The sequence below is a fragment of the Pelobates fuscus genome, chromosome 10, assembly GCF_036172605.1.
Source record: "Pelobates fuscus isolate aPelFus1 chromosome 10, aPelFus1.pri, whole genome shotgun sequence".
In the NCBI taxonomy this organism is placed as follows: Eukaryota; Metazoa; Chordata; class Amphibia; order Anura; family Pelobatidae; genus Pelobates; species Pelobates fuscus.
Genome location: NC_086326.1, coordinates 91533624 through 91557956, shown reverse-complemented (window position 1 = coordinate 91557956; position 24333 = coordinate 91533624). Strand labels below are relative to the sequence as shown.

General features: G+C 42.8%; 1 protein-coding gene across 1 annotated transcript in view; it reads right to left on the bottom strand.

Annotated features, from left to right (window-relative positions):
• The window catches only part of LOC134575503 (membrane-spanning 4-domains subfamily A member 4D-like), an 89345-nt gene that overhangs the window by 7884 nt on the left and 57128 nt on the right, over window positions 1-24333 (bottom strand). The window contains exons 5-6 of the mRNA XM_063434813.1: window positions 19685-19849; window positions 12255-12377 (exon numbers count right to left, since the gene is read on the bottom strand). Of these exons, the coding sequence (XP_063290883.1) occupies window positions 12255-12377; window positions 19685-19849 (288 nt within the window). The remainder of the gene's footprint in view (window positions 1-12254; window positions 12378-19684; window positions 19850-24333) is intronic.

The window sequence follows — 24333 nt, the reverse complement described above, 5'->3', positions numbered from 1 at the left end:
GTAGTGTGTGTATGTATGGGGGCAGTGTGTGTGGGGCAGTGTGTGTATGGGGGCAGTGTTTGTGGGGCAGTGTGTGTAGTGTGTGTATGGGGGCAGTGTTTGTGGGGCAGTGTGTGTAGTGTGTGTGTTTGTGGGGCAGTGTGTGTAGTGTGTATGGGGGCAGTGTTTGTGGGGCAGTGTGTGTATGGGGGGCAGTGTTTGTATGGTGGGGAAGAAGGGTAGGGAGGCTTTTTTTTTGTTTTTGTTTTTTTATTAAAATAAATATATACTTTATGTCCACCCCCCCTTCTTACCTTTACTGGGAGGAGGGGGGACATTTCTTGGTCCCTGGTGGTTCGGTGGGGATTACCTGGTGGTCCCAGTGGTTACAGTAAACTCTAGCCCGCGCTCCAGGGCTAGAGTTCACTCTCGCGAGATTTGGAGCGTTGCCGTGGTAACCGCGGCAACGCTCCGTGCTCGCGAGAGGAGAACCCAGAGGAGCTGCAGGTAAGAGCTCTCGGGTCCTCTCTCTCTCCCTCCCCCCGCCGGCTGCCAGCCCAGTGCCTGCGGACCGGAGAGGGAGATCACTGATCTCTTTTCCCGGTCCGCAGGCACATTGCAGGGCTGGCACTTGGACAATGCCAGCCCTGCATTAGCCGGCAGGGGAGAATCTCAGGGGGGGGGCAATTGCCCCGTTGCCCGATCCCTGAAACCGCCACTGTGTTAAATGAGAATATAGTATAGTATTCTATATTCTATATAGTATATATAGTAAGAGAAGTAAAAATAAACAGAAAAAGGAGAAAAATAAAAATAAAATATAACATATGAATAATAAAAATAAATAAAATAAATATAAAAATAAATTTTAAAAAAGAGATAAAGAAAAAAAATTATAATAGGACACTGAAAAGCGAATAGATCCACTTTTCAGTGGGTAGACGCTACCTATCAACGCTAAACATAGCAGTGCACAAGCTGACTTCGAGATACACATGTGAAGACACGAAAGATCTGTTCTCTCCAATATCGGTGGAACAGACCCGGGTGTGAGGCTCTGACTGGAACGCTGTGTGGATCGCACGCCGACCTCATTGGCGGACCACACACAACAAGGATTCCATCTCACATCTATCCCATCCACCAGGAAAATTATTGCAGCGATCAATGTGCACCATATCCTGAGTTTTTGCTGGTACCTCTATGCTATTTTTAAGGATTGATTTATACTATTTTTCTAAGGATTATTTTATGATTGATTTTTTTTACGAATGCATTAAAGATGTTTTGATTTTTCTAAGAAGCACTCTTCTCTTTTTCTTATTCATTCTCTAATTTTTAGAGGATAGTTGATTTTGTACTCTGTTGCTTTTTCATTTCCCTCACCTTTTTTAGTTTTTATTATATATTTGGCTTGTATATTTATTGTTTCTCAGTAAATTGTATTATTGCCACAACAGCTCCATGGCTGTGTATTCCCATACACATAACATAGTGAGTTTACCCAATGCTACATTCTATGGACTGATTTATTCTTTTGGACCTTTCCTATTTGTGGGACTGTTCTTTTAAGTGGATATTTCTTGGACAATACATGTATTATTTTTATTCAATTTTTTATAATTTTTTTGGTATATATTTATTGATTTTTACCATTGTGTCGTATTATAGCTCCTGGAATCCCACTGCACTCCAAACCAGCACCTCGAGGAGGACCCGCCCCCAACCATGGCATACTAAATCAACGCGCTACCTGCAAAGATGCTCCCGTTGTGCTGAACGCTCCTGGAGGAAGTCTCGTACCCAATCAGACTTTCTCCATTATAGATTTATATTGTGTTCATACAGTGCAGCCCTTGCCCTTGCCAAACAGTCCTATTTTTCCTCTCTCATTAGTTCATGTTCCCGCAACCCCAGGCGTCTCTTTGACACCTTTAATTCTCTTCTTCGCCCTGCTGTGGCCACCCCCAAAACTAACCTTACTTCTGATAACTTTGCATGTTACTTCACTGACAAGATTGAACAGCTAAGGAAAGAATTCTCCCCTCCTTGCCTTTCTGTTTCTCAATCACACATAAATCATGCCTTTCCTACCCTTCAGACATTCTCCCCAGCTACTGACCAAGAGGTGGCTGCTCTTCTTTGCTCCTCTCGCCCCACCACTTGCCCACTCGATCCTGTCCCATCTCACCTTATCAGATCTCTCTCCACTTGTCTCGTGCCTTCTCTAACACACATCTTCAACTGCTCGCTCTCTTCTGGCATCGTCCCTGCTGACCTTAAACATGCCACTGTAGTACCTATACTAAAAAGAACATCCCTCGACCCATCCAAAAACTGAGCTCCTTGTCTTTCCTCCTCCTAATACTGATCCTCCTCTTTCGCTCTCCCTTCAAGTTTGTGGTACCAACATCAGTCCATCCTTGCAAGCGCGCTGTCTTGGCGTCATACTTGACTCTGGTCTCACCTTTGAGCCTCACATCCAGCATCTTGCCAAATCCTGTAGATTCCATCTTAAAAACATAGCCCGCATCCACCCCTTTCTTGCACCAGATACTACCAAGGAGCTTGTCCATGCTCTAGTAATTTCCCGCATGGATTACTGTAACCCTCTCCTGATTGGTCTTCCCAAAAGCCGTACTGCACCCCTACAGTCCGTAATGAATGCTGCTGCTAGACTGATTTTCATCTCTAGTCGTTTCTCTCACACCTCACCCCTCTGCCAGTCCTTACATTGGCTTCCTGTATGCTATAGGAGTCAATTCAAAGTACTAACTCACACCTATAAAGCACTGAACAACTCTAGCCCCTCTTATATCTCCTCACAGATCCATAGGTATGTCCCTTCTCGGTCTCTCCGCTCTGCCCGTGTCCACCTCCTGTCCGTTGTCCGCACTCGTACGGCCAACTCGCGCTTGCAGGACTTCTCGCGGGCGGCTCCCTTCCTATGGAATAGCCTGCCTACCGCCATCAGACTCTCCCCTAGTCTTGCATCTTTTAAGAAGTGCCTTAAAACCCATCTCTTTAGGAAAGCTTATGGCCTCCAAGACTAACCAATACCTCACATACCTGTCTCTTGCCCTCTCCTAAAGGGCAGTCCACCTTATTTGATTGCAAATTCCTGTCCTAATGTGTTTTACACCCCACCTCCTATAGAATGTAAGCTCGATCGAGCAGGGTCCTGTTCAACCTATTGTTTCCTGTAAGTTTATTTGTAATTGTCCTATTTATAGTTAAATCCCCTCTCATAATATTGTAAAGCGCTACGGAATCTGTTGGCGCTATATAAATTGCAATAATAATAATAATAATAATAATAATATAAGTGTGGTTTGCATATCTATTTACTAAGAGAGGATTGGTGACCCTCTTTTCAGTTTTAGAGCTATAACGTAATTGTGATTTTTTTTCACTGCACATTTCATTTTATGTACTTTTACTCCCTCTGTCCCCTGCTCTGGTTACATATTCCTGTGTTCTTGACAATTTTATTTCTGTGTTTTTAACACTTCTATTTGTATTCTACACCTTTGACTTTGTATTACTTTATGCATTAAGCACTTTAGTAAACATGTATGCGATTCTGCACATCTAATGGTATTATCTGTACCTTTGTTGTGCACAATTAATTTATTCATTAAATATACATGTAAAGGAATACAATTATCTTTGTACTCATATCTTTGGTGTGCTTGGGAATTATTTGTATTATTTGATTTTCCATCCATATCTGGAGAACATGTTGAGTGGATTATCTTGGTGAGTGGATTTTATCGGTCGTATTTAAAAAATCTCTTGGGATTGCTCAGAGCTTTTTCCATTGGAGCTGTACTTGGTAATTGTTGCTCATTCTGATTTATCTAGTCCTCCATCTAGCAGACTAGTTGAACTTTGGTTCCCATTTGATTGACCATGAGATGTTTTCTGTTGAGCATAAAGTTCCGCATTTGGACTTCTGTCATGCTGCAGATGTTGCCCCTGTATTCTTTGCCATCTAAAGTACTCACAATATATGAGTGTTAAGTTCTTCAGAGTTTTGCACCATCTTTACATGGCTATTTCCATCTTCAGAAGTCTTAAATGGTTACTCCAACCAAATATTTGTGTTTTAATAAATGCTATGCTATGCATGATAATGAGAGACATCTAATATGCACAGAAATGACGTTAGCCGGCCCTGAGCTATTATTCCAAGATGGCTAATGAAACTCCAATGATGTTGTCAGAGGTGGAGTTCCACCTCCAGCAGCAAAGGTGTTATACTCTGTATGTGCAGTGGTTTGTAGTGAAACATTGCACATACAGACTACAAACACCAAGACCACTTTAAATCTCTTGTGTGATCATGGAACTTGAAGTAACCTTTTAGGCAATGTATCTTCTTTATTGAAGGAAATTACTCAAGAAAGGCTTAGCTGAAACGTTGCCATACCCATTTACCATTTGTAGTCTGCCCTGGACTTGACATGTTGTGCCTAGATTTTGTTTTGGATAAACAACATTTCTTGTCTGGTTTTAAATGATTGTAAAAGATATTGCATCATATAAGAACAGTGACCTTTATAAGTCAGTTGTGCAGAAGTTGACTTCAAAACCGATTTCAATTATCTATGCATTCCATTATCTATTCATTAGAGATGCAATTTTTATATAGTAGAGTGTTACAGTGGTTAAGTGTGCAAATGTATTGATCTTGATTGGTTTGTGCTAGTTTATTCAAAATTGTGTTTTGCACTTAGTACATATTTTTCAGGTAAGCCATTTTCATTGTTGTTAACACATAGAAACATAGAAACATAGAATGTGACGGCAGATAAGAACCATTCGGCCCATCTAGTCTGCCCAGTTTTCTAAATACTTTCATTAGTCCCTGGCATTATCTTATAGTTAGGATAGCCTTATGCCTATCCCACGCATGCTTAAACTCCTTTACTGTGTTAACCTCTACCACTTCAGCTGGAAGGCTATTCCATGCATCCACTACCCTCTCAGTAAAGTAATACTTCCTGATATTATTTTTAAACCTTTGTCCTTCTAATTTTAGACTATGTCCTCTGGTTGTGGTAGTTTTTATTCTTTTAAATATAGTCTCCTCCTTTACTGTGTTGATTCCCTTTATGTATTTAAATGTTTCTATCATATCCCCCCTGTCTCGTCTTTCCACCAAGCTTTTTTTTTTTTTTTTTTTTTTTAATCAATGGGCCTATTCCATGGGCCTGGGCCTGGAGCTGCAGCTCCATCAGCCCCTATGTTAATCCGGCCCTGGTCTCCAGTACTGTGTACAGTACTCCAAGTGAGGTCTCACCAGTGTTCTGTACAATGGCATGAGCACTTCCCTCTTTCTACTGCTAATACCTCTCCCTATACAACCAAGCATTCTGCTAGCATTTCCTGCTGCTCTATTACATTGTCTGCCTACCTTTAAGTCCTCAGAAATAATCACCCCTAAATCCCTTTCCTCAGATGTTGAGGTTAGGACTCTATCAAATATTCTGTACTCTGCCCTTGGGTTTTTACGTCCAAGATGCATTATCTTGCACTTATCCACATTAAATGTCAGTTGCCACAACTCTGACCATTTTTCTAGTTTACCTAAATCATTTGCCATTTGGCTTATCCCTCCTGGAACATCAACCCTGTTACATATCTTAGTATCATCCGCAAAAAGACACACCTTACCATCAAGCAATATCACTAATAAAAATATTAAAGAGAATGGGTCCAAGTACAGATCCCTGAGGTACCCCACTGGTGACAAGCCCAAGCTTCGAATATACTCCATTGACTACAACCCTCTGTTGCCTGTCACTCAGCCACTGCCTTACCCATTCAATAATATTGGAATCCAAACTCAAAGATTGCAGTTTATTGATAAGCCTTCTATGTGCAACAGTGTCAAAAGCCTTACTGAAATCTAGGTAAGCAATGTCTACTGATCTATAATTTTAGTTACCCATAGTTACACATACTAAACTAGCATAATGTGTGTTTTTCCTGGACCACCAGGAAGTGTAATGTTCCTCCTAGTTGGCCAGGGATTAACGTTAAACAATAAAAAATAAAAGTTTTGCCCACCGCCCTATACTTTTACCTACCCTATACTTTTACACACACACACACACACACTACATCCACTACACAAACACACACAGCATGCACTACACAAACACAGTCTGCATTCATTATGCACATTGCATCCTCTATGCAAACGCACACACTACATTTACTGTCCACACACTCTCTGCATCCACTATCCACACACTCTCTGCATCCACTATGCACACACTGTCTGCATCCACTATCCACACACTCTCTGCATCCAGTATACAAACACTATGCAATCACTACACACACCCTGAATCAACTATGCACACACCCTGCATCCACTATACACACCCCATCTACTGAACACACACTGCATCCACTACACACACCATCCACTTTACATTCACACTGCATCCACTACACAAAACCTCAACCTGCATTAACTATGCACACCATGCATCCACTACACACACGCACCCTGCATCCACTACACAAACCCACACTGCATCAACTATGTTTATATCCTGCATCCACTACACACACACTGCAACAACTACACACACACCACATCCACTACACCAGTGTTTCCCAACCCAGTCCTCAAGGCACACCTACCAGTCCAGGATTTAATGATTACCCAGTTTTGTCTCAGGTGTTTTTAGAAAAAAAAGAAAAAACACCTTAGACAAAAGTGGGTAATCCTTAAATCCTGGACTGGTAGGTGTGCCTTGAGGACTGGGTTGGGAAACACTGCACTACACACACATACCTCATCCACTACACAAACAACTGAATTTACTATACACACACTGTATCCACTATACACACACTCTGAATCTACTATATCCACCCTCTGCATCCATTATACACACCCTCTGCACCCACTACACACACACACAAGCACTGCATCCACTATACACAGCCTTTTCACTCATTACACATACAGACAAACACTGTATCCATTAAACATACACTCTCTGCATCCACTAAACACACACTGTCTGTATCTACTATACACATATACACTGTATCCACTATACACACACTCAGCATCCATTTTACACACATACCACACATTTGCCACATACTGTACTCAGGGTGGGCCCTGTGGGAAGACTCTGATGCAAGCCCAGGGAACTGTGTAAGTGGTCCCAAAAGTTATGATGGCAGCCCTGTTTCTATCCTAATCTCCATCTATTCTAGACGCTCTATATTATTTGTGTCTGAGTGTGTAACCGAAGCAATAATACTCACAGTAATGGGTCTGTAAACTACAATAAATGTGTTTATAAAAAAGTCTATGCAAATAAGATGCATTGTTCTTGTTCTAATTGTTCTAACCAATCTGTCAAACTTCAATGTATATAAACTGAAAAAATTGAACATTCTATATTTGACCCTGTAACTGTCCAAAACACCATAAAACCTGTACATGGGGCTTCAATTGTACTCATGAGACATCACTGAATACAAATATGTGTATTTTATTAAAGTAACTGCTAACAGTATTATGACATTTAGTTAAAATGCCATGCATAACTAAATAAAAATGTTTTAAACATTCTTAATTTCCAAAGTTTGTTATATTTTATTCATAACGAATTATGTTTCATATATGAATAGTTGATGTCAAATAAAAGCCCTGCTCTGTCCTTAAGGGGTTAAACTGGAGACTCTTGCTTGCATGAAATGACAACGTTCTTCTGCACCAGCACAGTGGGTAAGAGAATGGAGCATGCATTTGGCAATACTCTTTTCATAGTTAGACAAGTTAAGTAGCAGCAGATGCCTCTATACCCACACTCAGTTGCGGAACTAAAGTAGAGAGGGCCCTGGTGCAAGAAATGTTTTGCTCCCCAGCTCAAAGTTGACAAAGAGATAGATCTCCACCTGGATACATGGAGTGACTTCCATGGAGTCCATTCAGATGCTCACCTGGACCACATCCCTTCCTCTTTGCCTTGGCATCTACTCCCAGCTCTCTCTTTCTCCCAGGCTGCTAATATTAGAAAAAACACACTGCGCTCTTAAAGGGGAGCAGCACACAATCAGGCCCCTGAAGTTGGGTGCACGGTGCACCATCTACCTTGGCTTGTAGGCCCCAGCGCAACCACATTGGCAGTAGTTCTGCAGCTACCTCCATATGAGCCAGTATCACTATGCACCACAGGCATGCAAGGTGCTCCTAGATATCAACTACATGATCTGTGGAAGTGTATATCATAACAGCAGCTTGGCAGCTTCTCTATGAGAAGAACTGAATTGGACGCGATTGTGAAAGACGTCCGCATTCATGAGTGGAGAAGTTTCAGTACTGGAAGCAAAGTAAGTAATCATTATTTCTTATTAATAGCAATGAGGGGCTGGACATAAGAGGGTGGATAGAAAGAAACCAATTGATCTGGGAAAAAACAATTGTCATTTTTGAGAATATAGGTTCCATTTAAAGCATCCCAAGTATCAACAGATTATATATCTGTCACTGGAATATAAAATTAGGCTCTTGGATTTATCTCAGAAAAAGCACTGATCGAGGAGAACTTACATTTAAGAGGGATTATTGAGGCAGTTATGGATATTAAAGGTCTGCTTCTTGCACTATTCAATCTATTGCCAATGGCCTACCTTATGATCTACTCCTAATGGAACACTGTCATAGAGTGGGTAGGCCCACTTGCCTTAGTGAAAGTGGTCCCAGTGATGTTGTACTCAGCATGCACTAGTTTCAAGTTAAATAAATGTACTCAAAATATTTATTAACATGAACTCTTGCCAGTTGTTAAAGTGCAAGAGCACTAAAAGTAAACAATAGATATGTGGCTGTGATAATATATACATGTAATAAGTGTTAATGGCCCTCTGGCAGACATCTATTGTTATCTTTATGAGTGCCAGTGGCATTCTAGTACACACCATTATTTATGACTGGAAGTGCCAGTGGCCTTCTTATTATAAAGTGTGCTACAAGGCCACAGGCATTCATATGTAAAATAATGCATACCGAAAGGCCATTTTCAGTAGCACTCACAAGTGTATAATATAAACTGAATTTATTTATGTGTGCCACTGTGATCTTCTTTTACATAATATATACATGTACATGTCAGTACCGTTCGGGTAAACCCTACTAAGAATGTAAACAGTAAGAAAAGTATTTTTACAAATTATTTTATTTTTGGGGGAGCTTCATATTTTTGTGCCTACAAGCACCTGAAATGTAAAGCTGACTCTGGGTTTACATAGGGGTTTAGGGACAGGAAGTACCATAGAGCAAAGCCCCACTAACAAGGTACCCCAATAGTCCAAGTATTTCCTAATTCTGTTTCAAAGTGCTGACAAACCCCAGACCATTGGTGTGGGATAGGAACCACTCATCTTGGGAACTTCCACACTCTAGATTCCCACCAAAACATAATGAAGCTGTAGTGGAGGCAGCTGCAGGGCCCTTACTACATACATAAAAGCCTTGTTTCACATGAGGTGTAGGTGCTACCCTAGTCAATATTTGTCGAAAGGACCTCAGCATCGTTTTTGTTTCCATGACTACATGGCAAGCAGGGGCGGACAGGGCCCCCGGGCAAAATAAATCAAGGGCCCCCTTACAGGCCCCACCCATACTCCGCAGCAAGCGCCACCCATGTCCCGCCTCCATGCACCGCCTCCAGCCACACCCTACACAATCTTTAGACACAAGGAACAAAAGTGCAATAATCCCTTCAAGGCCCCAGTAGAGACTACAATTGAGGGCTAATGGGCCATGAAGGGGGGTCTTTCTAGCAGAGGCTATCTCAGTGTCCTTTAGAGAGTGTGTTAGAAAGAATACCCCCCAGGTCCCATTAGAGACTACAATGGAGTCTAATGGGGCCTGGAGGGGGGTCTCTCCAACACTCTGGTTCCTATTCACAATATAGCAACACAACATAGCTCGCTGATACCTAGGCCAAGTTGGCTCCTCTTACCTTAATTACTGTTGCTGGCTGGCAGTCTGTGGGCTTGCTGGAAGGCTGTGGGCTTACTGGCTGTGGCTGGCAGGCTGTGGGCTTGCTGGCAGGCTGTGGGCTTGCTGGCTACTGCCGGCAGGCTGTGGGCTTGCTGGCTGCGGCTGGCAGGCTGTGGCTTGCTGGCTGGCAGGCTGTGGCTTGCTGGCTTTAAGCCTAACTGGTGCACAATAACCACTACTGCTCTGTGTAGTCGTTATGGTGCCAGGAGGGCCGGGCCCCCCTCCTAGAGTAAGTAGTCAAACCGTTTAAGAACAGTTTGACAACTTACCTGGGGTCTGCTGGGATATGAGACTGTAGTAGGGTATAGGAGCAGTGGTGCAATGTGTAAGGGGTGCAGTGTGTGTGTGAAAGGTTCAGTGTGTGTGAGGGGGTGTAGTGTGTGAATGTGTAGGGTGTGTGGGGCAATGTGTGTACGAGGGGGCTGTGTATGTGTGTGGCAATGTTAGTATGGGGGGCTGTGTGTGTATGGGTGGGCAGTGTATGTGTGTGTGTGTGAGGCAATGTGTGTAAATGTGTATGGTCTGTGTGGGGGCAGTGTGTGTGTGTGTATAGGGGGCAGTGTGTGAATGTGTATGGTGTGTGGGGGCAGTGTGTTTATTGGGCTAGAGTTCACTCTCACCACTGCGACCACCAGGAATACCTGGTGGTCACAGTGTTGAGAGTGAACTCTATCCCGTAGCTCCAGGGCTAGAGTTTACTCTCGCAAGAGCCGTAACGTTGCCGTGGTAACCGCGGCAACGATCTGTGCTCGCGCAAGAAGGACCCAGAGGAGCTGCAGGCTGAGCTCCCGGGTCCTCTCTTCCTCCCTCCCCTGCCGGCTGCCCGCACGGTGCCTGCGGACAGGGAAGGGGGCAATTGCCCTCCTCTTACTCCCCCCTCCCCCTCTTCTTACCCCCCCTCCCTCTCTTCTTACCTCCCTCCCTCTCTTCTTACCTCCCTCTCTCTCTTCTATACCTCCCTCTCTCTTTTTACCCCCTCTCTTTTAACCCCCCTCTCTCTTTTAACCCCCTCTCTCTTTTAACCCCCTCTCTCTTTTAAACCCCCCTCTCTTTTAACCCCCCTCTCTTTTAACCCCCCTCTCTCTTTTAACCCCCTCTCTCTTTTAACCCCCCTCTCTCTTTTAACCCCCTCTCTCTCTCTTTTAACCCCCTCTCTCTTTTAACCCCCCTCTCTCTTTTAACCCCCACCTTCCCTCTCTCTTTTAACCCCCACCATCCCTCTCTCTTTTAACCCCCACCCTCCCTCTCTCTTTTAACCCCCCGTCCCTCTCTCTTTTACCCCCCTCTATTTGAACCCCCCCTCTCTTTTAACCCCCCTCCCTCTCTCTTTTAACCCCCACCTTCCCTTTCTTTTACCCCCCCTCTCTCTCTCTTTTAACCCCCCCTCCCTCTTTTAACCCTCCCCTCCCCCTCTCTCAACCCCCCCTCCCTCTCTCTTTTAACCCCCCCTCTCTATTTTAACCCCCCTCTCTCTTTTAACCCCCACCTTCCCTCTCTCTTTTAACCCCCACCCTCCCTCTCTCTTTTAACCCCCACCCTCCCTCTCTCTTTTAACCCCCCCTCCCTCTCTCTTTTAACCCCCCTCTCTTTTAACCCCCCTCCCTCTCTCTTTTAACCCCCCCCTCTCTTTTAACCCCCCCTCCCTCTCTCTTTTAACCCCCCCTCCCTCTCTCTTTTAACCCCTCCTCTCTCTTTTTTAACCCCCCCTCCTCTCTCAACCCCCCCTCCCTCTCTCTTTTTACCCCCTCCCCTGTAGCGCGGACGAGCGGTTTTCCGGTCCGCGGCCGGAGTGATAGGAAGGTGCACACTGTGCACCTTCCTGTCAGTCCGGCCGGGTACAGGAAACAGAAACTTCTGTTCCGCGCGGAACAGGAGTTTCTGTTTCCTTTACCCGGCCGGACTGACAGGAAGGTGCACACTCAGTGTGCACCTTCCTATCACTCCGGCCGGGCACCGCGGACCGGAAAGCTGCTCGGCCATGCTACAGGGGAGGGGAGAATCTGCAGCCGCCTGAGCGCTCTTAGGAGAGCGCTCAGGCGGCTGCAGCATTTAAAGGGGCGGCCGGGCCCCCTGATGGCGGGCCCCCCTCCCGGCCGGGCCCTCGGACCATGTCCGAAGTGCCCGACCGGTCAGTCCGCCCCTGATGGCAAGACATGGTGCAGAGCATCATGTAATCAACCTTTTAGTAAGGGTCCCCAATATGTTTTCCTATTTTAAAATGTATTCTTACCTGTGTTGGAGCTTTGGAGTCACGTTTCAAAGATTTACAGCCAAAGATAGACAGAGAAACACTCACACAGAATTGCAGGAGAGAAGCAATAATCAAAAATGACAAAACGGTTGCTCTATTTCTCTGAAAGAAAGAAAAAAAAACAGATTTAAAGAAAGTCTAGAAAATACTTATATGCATAAAAATATTAGCTAAATCCTAACACAATGCACAATTATGGGCCGAGCCAGATTAAGATTTCCCAGGGCCCTTGGCAGAATGACAGATTGGGACCCACTACATTTGTCTGAGATTAATTAATACATTCTCCAAATAATTGCGGAGCTGCGTAATAAGCAAACACTGCATATTACTGCAGCATTTTGATACTTACTGCACATTAATGTGCAGTGCATATTACACTACTCTACTTATATACTCTTCTTATATTCTCTGTTTCCTCACTCTACTTATATACTCTACTTATATACTCAAACCAATTACCAGCCTGTTTATAATTCCTGCATTAATATTCTAATGTCAAATACGCTCTTCCATTTACATGCCCATATTCCCCCCAATATTTACCTCCAAATATTAACCTTCTTTTTATATCTCTACAGCCTCTTTTTACTTACTTACTCACACTCACCTTCATACATGCTCACATTCACACAGATACTCACTCAAACAGAAACACTCAAAGATCCATACACTGAACAAAATTATAAACGCAACACTTTTGTTTTTGCCCCCATTTTTCATGAGCTGAACTCAAAGATCTAAGACTTTTTCTATGAACACAAAAGACCTATTTCTCTCAAATATTGTTCACAAACCTGTCTAAATCTGTGTTAGTGAGCACTTCTCCTTTGCTGAGATAATCCATCCACCTCACAGGTGTGGCATATCAATATGCTGATTAGACAGCATGATTATTGCACAGGTGTGCCTTAGACTGGCCACAATAAAAAGCCACTCTAAAATATGCAGTTTTACTGTATTGGGGGGATCCAGGGTGGTCCAAAAACCAGTCAGTATCTGGTGTGACCACCATTTGCCTCAGGCAGTGCAACACATCTCCTTCGCATAGAGTTGATCAGGTTATTGATTGTGGCCTGTGGAATGTTGGTCCACTCCTCTTCAATAGCTGTGCGAAGTTGCTGGATATTGGAAGGGCCTGGAACACGCTGTCGTATACAACGATCCAGAGCAACCCAAATATGCTCAATGGGTGACATGTCCGGTGAGTATGCTGGCCATGCAAGAACTGGGATGTTTTCAGCTTCCAGGAATTGTGTACAGATCCTTGCAACATGGGGCCATGCATTATCATGCTGCAACATGAGGTGATGGTCGTGGATGAATGGCACAAAAATGGGCCTCAGGATCTCGTCACGGCCATCTGCCATCAATACAATTCTCCCTGAGATGGTTTCTGACAGTTTGTGCAGAAATTCTTTGGTTATGCAAACCAATTGTCCAGGTGGCTGGCCTCAGATGATCTTGGAGGTGAAGATGCTGGATGTGGAGGTCCTGGGCTGGTGTGGTTACACGTGGTCTGTGGTTGTGAGGTCGGTTGGATGTACTGTCAAATTCTCTGAAACGCCTTTGGAGACGGCTTATGGTAGAGAAATGAACATTCAATTCATGGGCAACAGCTCTGGTGCACATCCCTGCAGTCAGCAGGATATAAGTGAAGTTTCTACATCTCAGGTCTGCAGTCATCTTGGGGCTAGTTAAAAAACCTGATGTAACTGGGGTTAGCCGAACTTCTTTCCTTAACCAGGTTGGGGTAGGTCATCCCCATGCATTGAGCCTTCAGATATTCCAACAAAGATACACGTTGTTTACCTATGAACTCTAAAGTAACATAATTCCCATTTCCTCCCCCCAGTTAGCTGACCATCTAAATAGTGACAAGCAGGTAAAAGCTATCTGAACATAGTGTGTGGTGAGGCCATGTTAGTGCCTATTGGCTTAAGAGGCTCTGTCTATGATTTGGGCATGTGGTCACTGAGCAATGTGGTGGGTTGTTTGTTTCTCTGTGACTTTTAAAAGATTCAAGATAGATTGGCCATGACAGGTCAAGGCAGAGTGAAGCAACACTATACCAACTAAACCATTGTGAGGATAGGAGTTGGGCTTTCTCCCACCTAAGACTAGGCTGAAGTGCCAGAAAATTTACATACATACTAGTATGCCTAGTATGGTAGGTCCAAATATCTGTGAAGGTAGTAAAATTGAACAAATGTGTTTTGAAGCGTGTTTGAAAGATGTAGGAGATACCTGAATGCATTTAAATACAAAACAACTATGTTATAATAGGATTTAATGGAATGCACAATATGTAAATACACAGCCAGAGTAATAAGAATGTTTGAACGTGTGGTTCCAGATTAGTTTGTGAATAGGAAGGTTTATATGTTTTACAATAAACAATACTGTATTTACAATTACCAAAATTCCTTCTGAATGAGGGTGACATAAGGATTGGGAATAAAACAATTTTTATTAAAAATATATGAAACTGTTCTTTGCATGAAGGTGTAGGGAAGGCAGAATATAGTAAGAAAATGACAGGCTGTAATAACTTAAATTCACCATTAGATGTCCCCATCTGACAAAAAATCATCTTAGCTGACTGCAAACCAAGTACATAGATTCTAACAATTGCTCACAGAAGACTGTAGTTCCTGTATGCTTGGTGCTGAGACTGGGGACAAATTATTGAGCACCATTTAGCCCTATCCCTTTCTAAGTTTGCCTGCCTCTTCTACCCTAACTCTAATCTTGCCTGAGTGTGACAAATGGAGGAATTGTACCGGAGGTGTACCTGGATCGCATGAACCTTTGGCAGGGCAAATCAGACCCATAACTGAGCATCCACTGTGTTGCCACCTTCCTCCATATCAATGTATGTGATAATTTAATACATAGGCACACTGGCACAAGAAGTGGGGGGGGGGGGGAGGGGGGGAGGGCACATCTTTTAGAGAAGGGATGTTATTTTATAAAATAAGCATTTTCCAGGTTATAACACACCTTTGTCTAGGGGTTAATATAAATAAAGGGATTTGCACTGGAATGCACAAAGAAGTGGCCATGTAATCACGAACATGAGAGAGAGTGGTATAACGCAATAAAAATGGCGCCAGAACACAGGACGGCATTCCCCGCAAAAAAATTCACCTAATAAATTAATTCAAAGTGCAATGGTAAGTGTTCCAGCTTTCTTATAAATCATGGACCACAATGTTAGCAGGAGGAGCTAAAAGAAGGTGATAAGCCCCCCCCCCCCAGCCTTAATCAGGGGAGGCACCCTAATGCACAGATTTTCATACACACTGTGAGTGCATTTCAAGAGTGTATATTTTATTGTATCTAACTATATTACGCTATGTTTGATTTATCTTATCCCTTTTAGATGCTTAGCTGATTCCCAAATACCGTTTCTTTTTTTGCTGTTTAAGAAAGGTGCTAAAGTACTTTTTTAAAGTACTTTTCATATATAAGGGTGTTAACACACTATGTAGAGATTTTTGTGTTTTGTTAGTTGTTTTATAGATAATACACAAGGTTACATCAGAAACTTACAGAATTTTTTTTTTACAGTTTTCAGATGGAATAATGGTACAAACATAATGCAACTAGAATGGAAGAAATGAAAATGACATGCAAACCCAAATTGACAATTTATCTGATGCTTCATCTCTTCCTCATATGGAACCTATTTTATCCTTGCCTACAAAGTTCACAGGGAATTTCCCACATCTTGTGTACCCTTACATTTTAGTCTAAACATAGTTAGGATGTTCCCATGTAACATGACCAAATTATGGCCTTGTATCTTTGCCAAGTTAAGGTAGGTCCTAAAATGACCTAATTGAACATCTAAGGTATAAATATGTGAACTTATTAATATTAGGACACAGAGGAGAGATTTTGGAGACAGAGACACTGCTCCATTTTATCATGAATGAGAGGTTGACATGTTCACGGGGTATGTTATTCCATTTTACTGATATTGCAAGCGTATACTTTAATCTTATAAAGTCTGCTATTAATTATTGTAATGGGATTTATATGTCTATATTTATATTTTTATGTAATAAAATATTTAAAAAGACAAAACTTTATTGCTTCCAAGACAATCCCTATTTTATATTGTATTCTCAATTATTAATATATTTTAAATAGAGGAGCTCTTACTAACTATATACTATTATGGCTGAGATATCTGTACGGTTAACCCTCCTAAATTCTATGCTTTAAGACATTATATTGGTAAATAGGGTAACCGGCTGCGGTTACAAGTCCAGATGCATTTTTAAGATAATGGCAAAATTGTATGAGTATTATTAATGTGACACAGCTGAAACCAATTTGGATACTGTTACTCTGTGACACAATGTTGTTGAAGATTATATAACTCAGTTGAGGCCTTGGGTGTCTGAAACTATATGGAATTAATTGGTTCTGAAGTATCAAAATAATCTCAGACTTTCCGATACATTAAAAGATGATTTAGCCCATAAAGGTATTCCTGAATCTCTTAGGGGCATCTATGTTTAGGAAGAGCTAAAGAAATAATACCACCGAGTACAAAAATACCTCAATTACGTCCAAGTGCAAAATCTCTGCCTCAACTTGAATATCACAAACCTGAACCTATGAAAGTTACATCTATCAGAAATGAAGAAATACGCAGCAAGAGAATACAAAAAAGTATGCCTTTACTGTGGTCTTCAGATTATCTTCTTCAAAATTAAATTAAATTGCCAGCTCTGGTAAGGAACTAACCTGGTAAGCCTAATGTTTTTTCCATTTTCTTTTTTTATCTGAAGGTTTGGGGGGTTGGATAAAAAGATTATTGATGCGCCTTAACATTCCTGTTGTGGAAAAACCATTACAAATTATACTATCTGATGGCTCTACTTCTACCTCTGACCCCATTGCCTGTAAGACAAGACTCATGTCTGCCTGCAAATTATAATATTTAAAGCATACTCATAGAGAAACCAATGAAATGTCTTACCCAATTAAGTCTAAACTCGTAGCTTCATGAGGTAGCCCATCGGGTGGAGTATGTTGCGTTATATAAGGTGTTGGTGCCTTTAGAGGATTCTGGTGGATGTAACGTGGGGATTTAAACGCAGGCCATCAGTATCTCATTGCACCACCATTGTGTTCAGACCATGTCCCACAATGTTGTTCCCTTGTTACTTTCTGGCTCACTGCTAAAGAACCCCACTGTTCCCACTGCTGACACAATCACCCCACTTTAAACTAAAGTTTAGCTTTGGAATGACATCCCAGTTTTGAGTTCGGCAAGTTTAAACTCATCTCCTTTCTTTCACTCCCTCAATTCAGACATATTCTCTGTATATCCCTGAATTGGATCGCTGACTGGTTCTCTGGTTACTCCTTAATTAACTGATTGATTCAACGGATTACGGACCTGGACTATGTTTTAAAGGACTTTCTTTCTAATTTTGCACTTCCACGTCTTGGGCTGATTTACCTGGTTATAATCTGGCTTGGTTCCTTCTTAACTGATAATACTACTCTACATCTGGGTTACATTTAAAGACTTACTACTACAACGGTGAATAAGTTATCCAACTGTTTACTATATTTATTTTCATGGGTGGGTACATTGTTGTTATTATTATCAGGAACTTCTACGACATAACAGCCGGTCTTTGTGTGGAACAATTAAGTCATAGGAAAATCACCACAGGGAAGCAGGGGAACATGCAGGCAATTGTAGCTGATAATACTGCATGAAGACCACCAGACCACGTGATGGGAATAATGTAGGCAGGGCCGGTGCGTCCATAAGGCGGCACAGGCGGCACAGGCGGCCGCCTTAGAGCGCACGGGCTCTGGGGGCGCAATATTTCAGTGACCGGCAGGAGGGAAGTGCTCCCTCCTGCCAGGCCACCATCTCGACCCCCGGCGCGGCATGCAGCAGTGCTGTGATCAGGCGCGGCGAGGGAGCGCTAATCTCACCGCTCTGCTCCCTCGCGCGCTGTCTGCTGATGCCGCGGGAGCCGGAATATGATGTCATAATCCGGCTCCCGCGGCATCAGTAGGCAGCCCGCGAGGGAGCAGAGCGGTGAGATTAGAGCTCCCTCGCCGCGCCTGATCACTGCCGCACGCCGCCCAGCAGCCCCACTGGACCCCAGGGAATGATTCTCATCCACACCAGCTCTCCAGGTAGGGAGGCTGGGTGGAAAATGTCTATTTATAAAATAATTTGTGAATGTATGTGATGTGTGTATGTGAGTGACAGTGTGTGTGTCTGTGAGTGACAGCGTGTGTGTCTGTGAGTGACAGTGTGTGAAAAATGCATCTTCGCCTATGTACCTAAAAATCCAAGCACCGGCCCTGAATGTAGGTAGAAATAGCTGAAACAATGACAGTATTTATGTGGGTCTCAAATAGTAAAACAGGCTTCGAACCGCAGGTGGAGGTGAGAGAGAAATCTGAAGGTGCTGAGAAACGCAATAAAAGAATTTGTGTCAACACTAAGAGAGAAAACACATTGAAGTGAACGCAGAGTCTGAGCTGACATGGATAGAGATGGAACGTGACATACTGAGGGACACAGGAAGCTTCTACATACCCTTAATACTTAATTCACACACACAAATTTCATTCACACACCACAAATATCTAATTAACACAATGCATTCATATACCCTGCAGTCACATACGACTATGTAGACTCCTGCAATAGCACACAGCAACCTTTTGAAAATAAAGACCCCTGCACCTTTGACACATATAGACCCTCTAGGTAGCTGCATTTACACATGTGTTTGATGGTCCCTTTTCCAACAAACACACGTTTATTTTATTTTTTTCAAACAAACAGACCTCTGCATACACACTGACAGACCATACAAATAATGCACACTGACACCACTTGCAGTCGCTATACACAGATACATCACTACATTCACACACACACAAACCTAACAGGCACTCTTGCATTCACAAGTATTACTATAGTCACTGTACATAAATAAACACACACAACTGACAGCATATAAATGCTCACTTGAGTTCACTAAACAATACATTGTGACAAACAGAAAAACAAATTGTAAAAGCTTGGATAAAAAAGATAAAAACTGTAAAACAGCTGAACTAGAGACATTTTTAAGTTCAATTATATGACCTTACAGTTAACATTTAGTTTTGAATTAATCACAATTCTCTATTTAGTGAATAAACCCCATAGAATCTTATGAACCTTTTCTTAGTTGAGGCTATCCCCACTAGAATTTATCTTGTATTTAGGCTCATGACACGTGCGCACACACAAGCTGTCACACATTTTCAAAGAAAATAATTTGTAAAAATATTATTTACAATAAATATGCTTCATCATATTAATTCATTCATTAAACTTAATAAGATACTGATTCATATTTACTTACATTTAGGAGATAATAATTATAATCCCTACATTTATGATTGTGGTTGTAATCATCATCATCTTCATCACATTTAGTAATGCTAATGCACAAATCAGTTAGACACAGGAAAACCGCAACAAGGGAGACCACAGAGCTAATGATATTCATAGCCAGGAATGCTTTGACCTACAGTGAGAAAAAGAGATACAAGATCATGTTAGAAATCTGAACTAGAAAAGTAGTAACCAAATTGTAAATATCATTATGATTAAGTACTATTTATGAAATATATATTTACTATGATGACAAATTCCTTAATGCATATACTAAACCAAGAAGTTCAACACCTATATATAACAATACCAGGGTCATAACTAGGATCTAAAGCAAAGGAGAGGCATATATCGCTACCTAAAATAAGGATATATATATATATATTTGTGTGAAGGGCTCATGATAGTACAGAAGATACAAACACTGATAAGTGTGGGATGGTATTTAAAGAGCAAGTCGGTTGTGGTGTGCCGGAACCGACGATGAGGTAGGCCTGTAAATAAAGAGGGCCCACCAAGAAGAAATGTAAGAAAAAGGAGTTAATAATGAGGAGTGGGTGGGAGGGTGATGCAGCGCTGACCTCAAACGGTATGGAGCCAGGTAAGGGGTGTCCCTTAAGTAGGGAGAAGGTGAGTCATACGCCCCTCCCACAATTACAGGCCAAAAGGCCTTAATACTTGTGTGAAGGGCTCATGATAGTACAGAAGATACAAACACTGATAAGTGTGGGATGGTATTAAAAGAGCAAGTCGGTTGTGGTGTGCCGGAACCGACGATGAGGTAGGCCTGTAAATAAAGAGGGCAAAAATAGAAAATCAAATTTATTACGAAACCAGCAATATACATACTTTAACCAGAGATGTCCTGAAAGGCATTTCTAACTTCCTGCACCGGGTTAGGTATGTATCTAGAGTATGCAGAAGATTTCCAGCGCCCTAGTGACTTGATAACATGTACCGGAATGTTTGCACTGGATGCTGTGGAGGCCGCTCCTATGCCGAAGGAGTGGCCCGAATAGTTAGCTGATTTTAGGCCTAGTTGTGTAAGTAAGGACCTGACGTGGGTCATAAAGGTGGTGGTAGTGAGTACCGAACCTTGTAGACAGAAAAGTGGTTGAGATGGTGATGCTTTGATATGCTGGGTATATGTGTCCAGTAATGTGACGGGGCACCACTCGTTGTGGGTAGGATAGTATCTAACCTCTACTGGAGGTGCGTGTTGATTGGTTTTGGAGTGATGCAGAGCCAAGATATAATAATCCATGTGTTTTGTTAAGTGTGAATGAAGCAGGATGTGAGTGGACTGTGTTGTGTTGATGGCGGTAAATTCTCTTGGTCTTAAAAACCCATAAAAAGCAACGTATATAGCGGTTTTTATAACAAGATTTGTGTTGTTGGCAAAGGGTTTTAAATCTAGTAGGCTGGATCATTCTTTAAAAATATTGAAGTCTATAGGTAGCTGTTGTGCCGTACGTGGGGGTTCGGATCTCTGAATACCCCTAAGGATGTTCTTGATCTGGTAGGAGGACATAAAACTTGAGTTGTTTGGTTGTAATGTTAGCATGTGATGTTGTACGCCTGTCAGATATAGCTTGATTGTGTTGTATGATAGTTTGAGTTTGAGGTGGCAAAAAGAAGCAAAACCCAACAAGGATGTCATGATGAAAAGTTGTGTGATGTTGTGTACCGACAGGAATCTTTTAAATAAAAGGAAAGCCCTGTCGTAAGTTCTCCGGGTATTGGTAGACAGTGCTAATTGGGACAATGTCCTGCTATGTTGCATGATAGCATCTAGTCCATTACTAGCTGGTGGAAAGGTGGAGTGGTCGTGGCTGTGCGTGCAGCTGATGGAAGTATTTGCCGAAAAGCCTGGAAATTAAAATGAGACAAGTTGTCAGCAGCCGTGTTACATACACCTGGGACATGAACACAAAACAAGAATAAATTATGACACGCAGCTAGCCAAGTGAGTTTCCTCAAGAACCTCATAATGGTCAGTGATTTAGATTGGCCTTTGTTTATGATGTGGCAGGTTGCTTGGTTGTCTGAGTAGCAACGTACTGACGAACCTGCCCATAGATGCCCCCATGTCACGGCAGCTGCCACAATGGGATATATCACAAATAGAGCTGAGGTAGTGGAAAAACCCTCCAGGTCCTGAACCTCTGAAGGCCAGCTGCCCCAAAGCCATTCGTTCCCGTAAATTGCTGCAAAACCTGTGGTAGACACCGCGTCTGACCAAACGGTAGGTGAGGAGTCAGACAATTTAGGGAGGAACATGCTTTTCCCATTCCAGGTGGTTAAAAAGTTTCTCCACATAAGTAGGTCTGCTGTGGCTTGGGTATCCAGGGGTAACCTGTGTGCATCATGTCTAAAAAGTGGGAACATGTATAGGAGCCGTGAGATGAAAGCCCAGCCTTGAGGTATGATGCGCATGGCAAAATTCAGTGACCCAAGTAGAGACTGCAATTCTTTGCGGTTGCAAGTACCGAGGTGTATGTAGAGGTTAATGTTGGTAAGAATGTTCTCTATCTTGGTGCGTGGCAGGCTGGCTTGCATGGTGGCTGAGTCTAGTATGATCCCAAGAAAGGTGATGACTGTATCTGGTCCTTCAGTTTTGGTGGGGGAGACTGGAACGCCCACCTGTTTAAAAAGACTGATGGTTTCTATGAGGCTACTGGGAGGGGAAAAATTCTCTTCGACCAGTAAGAAATCATCCAGGTAGTGTATAACTGTAGGGCATCTGGCTACATTTAATAATAACCAGCATAGTGTTTCGGCGAATACGTCGAAAATGGCCGTCTACTTTTTGAACCAAACGTTAAGCGTGAGAAAAAGTAGTAGTGCCCGGCCCACTTAATGCCATGCAGGTGCCATAGTGTAGGGTGGATAGGCAATAATTTGAAGGCATGGCTCTTGCTGAGCCATGCTCCAAGCCCTGCCTGCATGATGGCGGTAATGGCGTGATCTATGGTGGAGTATTGAAGTGAAAATTCCTCAGAGGGGATAAGGGAGTTCAGACTAGGTGTGGCAGAGGTGTGAGGTGCGGACAGATCGATGATAAGTCTTTGTTTGTGGGAAGATTTCCCCGTGACAATACCGATGGGATTTGTCCGCCATGTGGTAAAAGGAGGGGACTGAAAGGGTCCCAATAGGAATCCCTCTGCCACTTCTTTGGCTATGAGTGTGCTAACCGCTGTAGGGTTTTGTTGTGCAGATTGTAAATTTGGACATTCCAGGATTCCTGAAGGCATGTGTATGAGACCAGTATGGAATCCTTGTGATAGACCAGTGATGATGAAGTCTACCAAATATCTAGATGGATGTTGTGAACTTGTGACAGTAATGCCGTGAGCACAGAAATATTTATCTCAGTTAAGTATTGCTTAGGGTACATTTTATTCGGACACATAGTTTTAGCATGTGCCCTAAAACATTTTGAACATATATGCAATAACCGACATCCACTGTAATAACATGCACCGACATTGAAATTATTACATATTTGGGATTTCCCCAAAAACTTGATAGGTCGACCCAGTTTGTCTTTGGGGTTTTTTTCTGCAGAACCAGCGGAACTAGTGCCCTGCGAGGGAGTAGGTTCGTTCGCAGTGGTTGGACAAAAATTAGCAGTATGAGCCATGGAGGAGCAGTATGCACAGGCCGGTGCTCTTAGACCTGCAAAGTGCCTGCACAAAATGATCGTATCAATCTTGCTCCAGTTGCCCCTTGCCCCGTACTGTGAGAAGGCACCAGACACTTTGGCAGAAAAGGATCTATGGTAGTCATAGAAAGCTGACCCACCATATTTGTTGCCCAGGTCCACCAGCCTGTGCATATATAAGTCAAACTCCTCACGTCTGTGGGGATATACAGTACAGATAACATCACGATAAATGGCAAAAGCTAAAACAAATTCTGGAATAGTTAGCTTCCTATTTAATCGTGCATCCCTAGATTTGACCACCACAGAAATATCGTCATAAGCGTACGTCTTATGTTCCACGATGTCCTGGGAGGCAATTAGCAGTGAGGCCAGATTGACATCTTTACCTTCCATGATATCTTTTTTAAGGTGCTCAGGTATCATATGGGCAGGGTAAACCTCTTGGTCATCCGAGGTGATGGCTGGAGAAACTGATTGCAACTCAACCAGTGCTGGAGGGGTTGCCGTGGCTGGTCCAGCCATAGTGAGGGCTGTAGTGACCGATTCAAGTTTCTCCAGCCTAGAATTGACCTTGCTCATAGCTGCCATGAGAGATGAGAGCATGCCATGTATGTCTCGTGGGTTAGACTGGCTAGTCCCTTCCCCCGCGTCCATGTTATCGGTTGAGGTGTGCAGTAACTTGTAAAGTTCCGCTTTCCTTGCTGTTGCAGGAAAAGGGATTTGTCGTCTCCTGAGTTCGTTAGTTATGCGAGGGATAGTCCATGACCTGAAAGATGCTGGACTAGCCGTATCTTCTTCCTGTGATGGGGTGTTTGCTCTAGCCGGAGTGCTCGGGATGGAGAAATCCTCTACCCCTTCTTGAGACATACTAGATGACAAAATATATGGTTAGCGTGGAAAACCCTAGGGAATGTACTGGCAGGCTAATTATGCCGGAGAAGGCGAAAAAT